Raw genomic sequence first — 9,708 nt, forward strand, 5'->3', positions numbered from 1 at the left:
CTAAATTGAATGAACAATTTAATTAATGAAGGCAATATTTAAAGCAAAGTCTAATTAAACGTGTTTGTACTAAGGACACTTTTTACTTTATACTCGGATGTACATTAAAGAATAAAATATCTGATGCTACTTTTGAGTCATTTTAAATTTTAAGTACAAAAAAAACTAGAGCTTTTATTAAATTCCCATACATTTTTTATTACAGATTAAGTCTTCATCATGGTTAAGACACAAAACATCACAAATGCTATTTCTTGAAAAACTGCAGTGTCTCTAAAAACAAACAGCAAACAATCAGTAAAGAAAGCGAAAGAAGCGCCCTGACGAAATGACAGCTAGACAAAAAGTGAGTGATGTCAAATCTGATAATCTGTTAAAAAGGACAAAACTGGTTTTACACCTTTTAAATAACCACTTAAAAGGACAAGGGCTAGAAACAGGCCAATCTACAAACACACTAGGGCTGGGCGATATGGCCCAAAAAAATTATCACAATATAATTTTCCATATCAGCCGATATCGATAAATATCACGATAAATGTAAAATCTTTATTTCTTTAAAGTTTAAAGGCATATTTTTGCTCCTGAGTAAAAGATGTAGAAAACAAACACATCTGTTGGTTTTACACTATCCTTTATTGTCAAAACATGACACACACTTCCCAAACAGGTGAACAATTTATTAAAACTACAGTAGATGTATTTATTAAAATCTTAATTGCGGTCAGCATTTTCTTTTTCTCTACACTGTATATCAATAATATCATTACTTAATCGTGTAAGCAGTAAAACACCAAAAACGCAAACAGGCAACAAAAAAAAGTGTTTTAAGTTAAGACACATTTTGAGTCCCCCCTCTCTTGCCTCACAGTGGATTGGTCCACAGTTCATCTTTCTCACACATAAGGTGTGTTCGACAGCGGCTGCGGCTGGATGGATGCGATCGGCGAGAGTAGCCGAGTGCAGTCGGGGAGGAGCTGCAAACGGAGACGTGAAGTCGGACACTTTCTGCTTCCCGTGGTGACGCTTGCACTGCGTTTGCAAACTTTATCACAGCTGAAGTTAAATAAATGCAATATTTCTCAAATACACAGATGTTTCAGATGACATTTTCATTCAATACTTTATGTACTGTTTAATAAAGCGTCTATTTGGGCAAGATTAATGTTCAACATATAAACGTACACTATCAATGAAGTGTTGTCAACGGTTTTTATCAGTTTTAGTTTGATAAACATGATGATATAACATTGCGGCTACATGAAAAGAGGTTTTACTGGTAAATATAAATGATTTGTGAGCATTAGCATAACGTAAGGTTTTAGAATAAACACGAAACGCACGTGTTCGCTGTCATGCGGTGAATCGGCCAATCATGGATCAGCTGTGTCGTCATCAGAGCTCTTGCATCCACCTGCAGTCCCCCTTGAGAATCTGCAGCGGCTGCACCAGCCGGCTGCTCTCGAATCGCTCTCGCGGTACTTTGTTGACATTCGTCACAGTCACGTGCTGTCGGCACTGTCTCAAGTCGGACAATATTTCTAACCGGCATGCACTGCTTCAAGTCAGCTGCCGATCGGTCTGCGCATCGCTAGGTGAAGTCGAACAAGTCTATAAACACACACACGCGCATCTCACCGACACACTCCCTCAGCGACAGTGGGCTGGTCGCGAGAGAGCAAAGTTCAGTATTTGTGGATCTCCAGTAAGGGCTGTCTAGTCTTTTTTTATTCATTTTAAACATCGGATAAAATTATTTCTCTTTTGATACAGGCGATACCGAGTCATTAATTCATCACCAAAGACAAACAATTCTGATAGCGATGTACAAGTCCGATGTTTTAGTGATTATAGTTTGGTAACGTTAGCTTGCAAGTCACCCACTAAAACTAAAAAGGTGATAAGCCTGTGTGTGAATTTAATTAAGGTAGATTTACTGCTGTGTTGGGCTCAATGTTATATTGAAGAACTCAGAAGAAGCACTATCTTTTAATAATTAAATTCCCTGTGGTGAACGTGAACCTATGATAAACAGTCCACGTACGTCGCTCTGTTTTATGTCAGATGGGATAGCCAAAATATATCCAAATTCCAAACCACTGAAGTTGAGCGAACTAACTTGTCAACGTTATCTGTGTCCTCCGAGCTGATCGTGAGCTCTTAGTTTTCTTCACTATCGCTAATTTTTCTCGCTCCACTTCATCCGATCCTCCAAGCCTGTCAGCCGCTGTGACTCTAAACAGCACCGCGTGCAGTGCCCAGAAGCCCGGTCTGCATTACGCATGGCGCGCAAGCATAAAATCAAGAATTTATTGAACTGTTGTTATTGTTTTATCGAGGAAAATTATATTGTGATAATTATCGTTATCGTTTTATCGCCCAGCCCTAAAACACACCATTGCACAAACAAGAAAGTGACACTACGGAGTATGCCATTAAGAAAATGAAGAGGCCTAATGGTAAGAAACATCCATCTCTGTGGATACACTTAGTCAGAACAAAATCAATGTTAGCAAGGAATCAGCTCAGCAAAATCTGGTGTGAACAGCGAGATAAGGCAAGTGAAAATAAGGAAAATTACTGGTATAATGTTCATATCGTCAAAGGGGAGAAATGTGAATGGCAAGTACAGCACTATGAAAGGAAAGAAACGTCACAGAAGCACCATTCAGCGGTCTGCACTCGTGTGTGTGTGTGTGTGTGTGTGTGTGTGTGTAGCGGTATGTATGTGAGAGTGTTAGGTAGTCAAACAAGGCTCTGCTTTATTAAGATACATCGACGAATTGCTAAAATGAATAAAGCATGGATGGTTAATATAGTTTCATCCCCCCACCTCTTCAAAAAAGTAACTAAATCTGATTGACTAAATCAATCAAAAAGATGTTCTTTAAACATCTATGTACAATACTGTTAAAATATATGGGTCTGTACGTTTTTTTCTACTTCCCACCAAGTTTGTCTGACAACATTAAAAACTGTGATATTGTGAAATATTATTCAACCCCCAACAATGTGACTAAATCTTCACTCTGGTGACTAAATGTCTATTAGTCATTGGCTAATACATTTTTAGATTTTACTCTCCAGTGTGTGTGTTAGAGGCTAGTATAAGTTAGCATAGATATATTTTCACTCGGTGAACACTGAGCGCTTGAGAGTTTCGCTCTCCATCAAGCGATCTGGACTATTTCAGTTCAGCTCAATGGATGCGCAGCATAGCTGTATCTGACGTGCTGTTAACTCTAGTGTGACGGTGCACGACTCGCTGTCGCTTTGCTGAGAGCGCTGTGTTTCTCACACACACGCAGAGAGAGAGAGAGAGAGAGAGAGAGAGAGAGTCTTACATACCACACAGAATAGATCTGCTACATTTTGTCCAATTTAATGTATTTTTTTAAATAGACTGGAGCAATTAAAATTTTCAGAACCTCTAGTAAATTATTTTATTTAGTTGTCTAAATGTTTTCGAAAATCGTGATTCTCAATTTATCCAGAATCATGCAGCTCTAGTGTGTTAATAGAAATGGCTTATTTTAAGGTAATAAAACATAACGGTTCATTATGTAAGGTCTTTATAAACCACTGAAAACATAGTTATGTATATTATATTGCATTTCTGCCAATTGCTCCTTATAAATACTGCATACTACACCTTTAAGCATCACCACCATGTTTTAGTTTTAAAACAGTTTTAGTTCCAAGTTTTAATTCTCATTACTAAAGCTCTATCATTAAATAGTGCTTGATTATCATAATGTAATGCTTGATTGACTGATGTTAAGAGTTTACAGATATTTAAAAAGCCGTGCCATCTCAATGAATCATATACATTCATACCTATAAATAAAATTGTAAAATACCATATCACTTTGCCGAGTAAACTAAATATGTAATGGCTAATTGCAAATCTATTGCCAAGGTGTGTGTAGAGGGTTACAATTTAAAATAACTTTTCTATTTTTAATATGCATTGTATATTGTAAATGTGTTTTACTCCTGATGACAAATCTGAATTTTCAGCATCATAACTCCAGGCTTTAGTACCGAATGATCCTTCAGAAATCATTCTAATATGATGATTTGCAGAATTTTCTTTTCGTTTTTTTTAGAAAATGTGACATATTTACTTCAGGATTATTTGATAAACATCTCATAGCTTCAAAAAAATAAAAATTATATATATATATATATATATATATATATATATATATATTTAACAGAAATCATTATAATTATCTTTACTGTCACTTTTGATCAATTTAATGTGTCCTTGCATAAAAGTAATATCTCCTCTTAAAAAAAATGTTTTATTCATCCCAAACTTTTAAATAGTGTAAATTTATATATCAATATTTTTATAAAATAGTATGAAAGCATTGTATTTCACTTTCCCAAAGAACCAATTTTCTAAACATTTAGCATTATATTTTCTCTTTAGTAACTATACAACTTAATGTTTCTAGCAGCAAAAATGTATTTAGATTTTCAAGCCTATTTTTCCAACCTCTCCTGGACACAGGATTAAATGGGATTGTGTAGCTCTACGTGTGTATGTAAATAACCATGACCTTTAAAGTATGTCTACATGATATATTGGACTCCTTTCACCCCCCAAAAAAGAGCAATGCTGTTTTCTATTTCAGAGCCTTTTAGAAAAGATCTGATCCCAAACTTTGGTCTATTTAGTTTAGGGCCAAAATGACAATGCCTGCCATTCGTCAAGGTTGTGTCTGCCCCTGAATGTCTTGTCTATCTTAGGGAGAGGTCATACAGATTTAGCTTATCAGAAAAAAACTCTGGGAAAATAACATCCAGATGGTCAGTCTACCTCTTTATCACTTCCTTACCTCTACTAATGACAAAGGATATTTGAGCCCTTCTCCTCTGGGTTTTTAAAAGCACTGAGTATCTATACGTAACTTAGCCTATAGTGTGCTTCTCTTTGGGTTTGACGTAAGCATTCAGTTTGTCACATTTGCCACCCAAACAAACCTAATTTAGAGGTGTGGTTCTTTGAAATGTAGAATGGTGACCTGTTCCACTGGAAAGAGTGGTCTGGTCATCTTTAAATAGTGGGATGGTTTATGTTGAATAGATACACTATAGTACAAATAGTTGTGTAAACAATATCTATCTTATCCAACAAGATGAAGTAACAAAGGGTGCATTAAAAATTAGAATTTAAATCTAGATCGTAAAACAAAGAGTAAAAGCAATGGACAATAATCTTAATAAATATAACTCTAAATATAAATAAACTAAGGTCATGTCTATCTAGAAAACATTTTAGCATCATAACCGGGTTCATAGATGTCCCAAAATGCTGTCTAGATACGCTCACTACTGTATATTTTCAGACACAGCCTCTGTCAGATGCTACATGCTAGTAAATTTTTCCCTCCTACGGCTTTTCTATCTCACTATTGCAGTCCAAACGTCTTTAATCTATCGCGCGTTTAATTTAAATACATGTCACGTATATTACCAGTTTAAATATGACTTAAAAATTAGTTTCCATTGCCCTACTCACCACACATGTCTCCGTTTCTGCTGCCAAAAGCTGTTTAGTTCCTCGTTCTGAATCGCTGTCAGTAAAAGCCCGCCCACAACGTATATTATTGGGTGAGAAAGTAGGCTGCGCCTTGAACTTGGGCACGTTGATTGGCTGATTCGGCTGTCCGTCAATTAGTTACCTGCCAACAGGGTCCGTTTAGACGTGGCAGCAGGATGCGGGTCCGCTGTGTCGCGGCCAGTGATGTCAATCGCATCATCTTTATTAGATTAGTAGACTTTAATGAAATATTTTCATATATGGCATAAACTTCCCTATTTTAACGTCGTGTAGCCTTTTCAAACGGAATACACGTTGGCCAGGTCGAGCAGACTTGCATGACATTTTTGTTTAGTCTGCATTTCTCACCATCAAAGGCAGCAGCCTGCTCCAGATAAGGCTAAATTCAAAGTCAAATTCATATCAAAAGTACCTACTCAGAGCTCTGTCCCAGATGTAAAGATGACAAAGGGACTCTTTTACACATGCTGTGGTCATGCCCTATACTAGAGGCATACTGGGATGAGGTCTTAGTAAAGTTCATTAGTAGATTAGTAAAGTTGTTGGCAGTAATATGCCCAGGCTTACCCTATTAGGGGACACTTCTTTGCTGGATAAGCAAAAAAGGGGGTCAATTTGAGGTTTGTTAGATTAGCTCTTTTAGCAGCTAAAATGTGTAACATTGAGTTGGAAGGATCCTAAACCTCCGTCTTCTTCTATGTGGACTACAGAAGTATCATCATATGTACCACTGGAAAAAATAGCATTTTGTTTGAAGAAATATCAAGATTTGTTTGTAAAAAATTGGGGCAACTTTCTCTCGTATCTTGGTATAACAACAGTACAAAGTACTTAAACGTCAAATCATTTTCCATGTCTTTTGTTCAGTGTGTCTATGGTTTATTTGTGGCATTGGGTGGGGATTGGGGTGTGTTATAGGGTTTTGTATAAGGAAAGATCTGTACAGTCTATCTTGTATTTTGTACTGATATTTAATATTAAAACCCAATAAATACAATGTAAAAAAAAAAAAAAACATTTCACTTTCTTATAATTTGGCTTTGGTTGCAGTACCCTATAGTTTATTTTTATTTACTTTTAAAAATGTAATCAACATTTTCATAAGTTCTAGATGTGTTAGGCTATTTAACATGTCATTTTAATTATATTTTGCTGAAATGAACGAAATGACTCGAAAAAAGATTGGTTCATTTTGTTGAACAAGACTCAAAGATTAGAGTCAGGAAAATGATCCGAACTTCCCACTACTAGCGGGCGCCCGGCGACTGTGTCTCGTCCCGTCATAATAAAAGTCCCGGTACTCGCGAGCCGTGTGTTTGTTTAAAAATCACTCCAGTGGGCCGTGTTCAGTTCCTCAACACTCGGTCCTGCTCTGCTTCTCACTACAGTAACGTTAATAACCGCATCCATGAACGTGATTTCTGCCCGAGTCCTATTTTCCACCGGCTGTGAGTTGAAGACCGCATGTCCCAAGATACTGCGCTCAAACTTGGCGTCATCAAACTACGCCTTTGTTTAGAATATAGGCGCCCTTTGTTTAGAAAAAAGTTGCGTAGTGCACCTTTAAGAACGTTTTTTGTAGGGTCTCTGAACGTTATAAAAACATTCTTTTCAAGCATTTTGAAAACATTACGAAAACGTTATTATGGAAAGTTCTTTAAATGTTTAAAATGTCCAGTTTTTTCCATGTATTAAGAACGTTTTTTGTTGGTTTATGTGAATTAGTTAATGTTCTTTAAATGTTTCAAATGTATGTATTTCCATGTATTGAGAACGTTTTTTCTTGGTTTATGTGAATGTTATATAAACATTCCATTCTATCATCTTGAAAACATTATGAAAACGTTATTTCTGGATGTTTTTTAAATATTCAAAATGTCTAGATGTGTTTTTCCTAGGTTTATGTGAACGTTAAAGGAACATTCAATTCTGTCCTCTTGAAAATGCTTGCCATGGGATCATTTTTTAGAAACAAATATCAATTCAAACAATAACATTTGATAAAACATTACTACTTATATTTGTCAACACCAAAAACTGTAAGACACAGATTCATATTTTAATATATTTTACATTTTTATTTGTCAAGAGCACTACTGTAACATACAGTACATCTAAAAAAAATAACGTAACTGACATATTATTTTACACAAACATTTTTCATATTTTAATATATTTTTACATTTTATTTGTAAAGTAAGTACACTACTGTAACATACAGTACATCTCGATGAAAACAATATCGTAACTGACATCTTAATTTACTTTCACATTTTATATACTCAAACATTCCACAAACTGAAACATTCCAAATCGTATAACAAAATATTTTGTGTGTTAGACATTTAATTAAGTGTGTTGTGTGTCCTCTTTTCCAGAAATCTCTGCCTCGGGCTGAAGTGACACCTTAAATTCTATAGAAACAAAACATAGTATTAGTATATCATTTGCATTGTTTTCTTTATTAATTTTTTATAAACTACAAAAGCCTTACCTTATCTCTGTGTGGTGCAAACTTCAGTGTTTCTGCTATGAAGTCCTCAATTACTTTTTCCAGCACCTTGGTGTGTGTTCGACGACAGGCATCTTGAAATCCAGTAAAGATACACAAAACCCAAATATGTTACTGTTACTTACAATAAATGACAACTAATCATACAGTATGTACAATACACTGTTGATTTTATCAATACCTCATATGCAGTTTGATTCAATTTATAATTAAAAGACTGACTGACTGACTTGTCTCATTTGACTCCACAGTCTTAAGCGCTGAATAATATTTTGCAGATGGAATAACTAGAAAAGAAAATAGTCACAAACACTTGATAAGTCACATAATAATGGATTACAATATGATTATGTAGCCAGTTGCTTGTGACTTTTTATTTTATGTCATCCTACTTTTATTATTTTATTTTACCTTACCTTATTTGTGTTGAAAGAAATATTTTTGTAAATGTGTTAACTTCATCAAAACTTAATGTTACCCTTTCATTGTTATTTATGTTTAATTTTAAATGGTTCCAGTCGGGAGTTCCTATCAATTGTTGTAGGTGGGGCCTTAATTAGTGGCGCACCTTAGGATGCGTTATCGCTTCCCCTTTAAGCGTTTGCGCTTAGTCTGACTGTGAATGCAGACGGGGAAGTGCGGAGTGAGAGAGTAGGCCTTCCAGTGTGTGTGTTTTCTAATTTTGCTCCAACCTATTCTTCTTTAAAGGGAAATAAATATACATCCTTCATCTCATCCATGTTTGGCCGTCCTTCTGTCCTGAGGGTACCACTTGATATCTGCTACAATGACCTAATGCCAGCCTGTTTAACAAGGTTACATGTATCGAATTGCTCTTATGTGAACAATTATATGTGGTGTTCTCTAGGTCTCTGTCTCTGTCCTGAGGGTACCACTTGATATCTGCTACATCTAACTGGTGCCGTGACCCGGATCAATTTGGTCAGCCGCAGCCGATCGCCGGGGTCAAACAGTGTGCTGACGTGTGAGTGCTGTGCCGTGCGGCCAGAGGATCTACGCAGCGGATATTCAAGTGATGTTATTTGGACGTTTGCACACACACACACACACTCGCCTATCTACCGTAAAGTTCCACGTAATCCTAGACTGTCGTACAACACACGTACATTTTGGACGTTTATGCACATTGGACATTGACATTCATACCTGCATTTTTTTTTGAAGACTGGATTCTTCCTAAACGTTACATTCTCATTGAGTGTCTTTGCATTTCAGTCACCATTGAGTGTTAGCGTATTTACACGTTTGTGTTATTTGTAGTTCAGGTGGTTGTACCACACAAAATGGCTGGAAGGGGCCAAGATCCATCAGATTTATTCACCCCATTAGCTGGGAGAGGTAGAGGTCTGTGCAGAATAGGAGAGAGTACAGGAGCTGTATCAGTAGTATGTCTCTGCCAGTAGTAAATCCCCATCCTGAGCTAGCGCAGCCAACATGCTCCACTCCTTCTGATGCTAGTCCCAATGTCATACAGCAGTTACGAGAATTAATAGGAGAGCTGAGTAGTCAGATTGGTGAGACCATTATTAGCCATTTGCTAGCCAGTCAGAGTGTAGCCAACCCGTTACCCACAAGCCCACAGAGTTAACCAAGACTGAGCTCC

General features: G+C 36.5%; 1 protein-coding gene across 1 annotated transcript in view; it reads right to left on the bottom strand.

Annotated features, from left to right (window-relative positions):
• The window catches only part of gfpt1 (glutamine--fructose-6-phosphate transaminase 1), a 41,302-nt gene extending 35,704 nt beyond the window's left edge, over nucleotides 1-5,598 (bottom strand). Inside the window, exon 1 of the mRNA XM_067413050.1 lies at nucleotides 5,531-5,598. Coding sequence (XP_067269151.1) covers nucleotides 5,531-5,537 — 7 coding nt within the window. The 5' untranslated portion in view covers nucleotides 5,538-5,598. The remainder of the gene's footprint in view (nucleotides 1-5,530) is intronic.
• Nucleotides 5,599-9,708: the final 4,110 nt, after the last annotated feature.

The sequence above is a fragment of the Pseudorasbora parva genome, chromosome 13, assembly GCF_024679245.1.
Source record: "Pseudorasbora parva isolate DD20220531a chromosome 13, ASM2467924v1, whole genome shotgun sequence".
Lineage (NCBI taxonomy): Eukaryota > Metazoa > Chordata > Actinopteri > Cypriniformes > Gobionidae > Pseudorasbora > Pseudorasbora parva.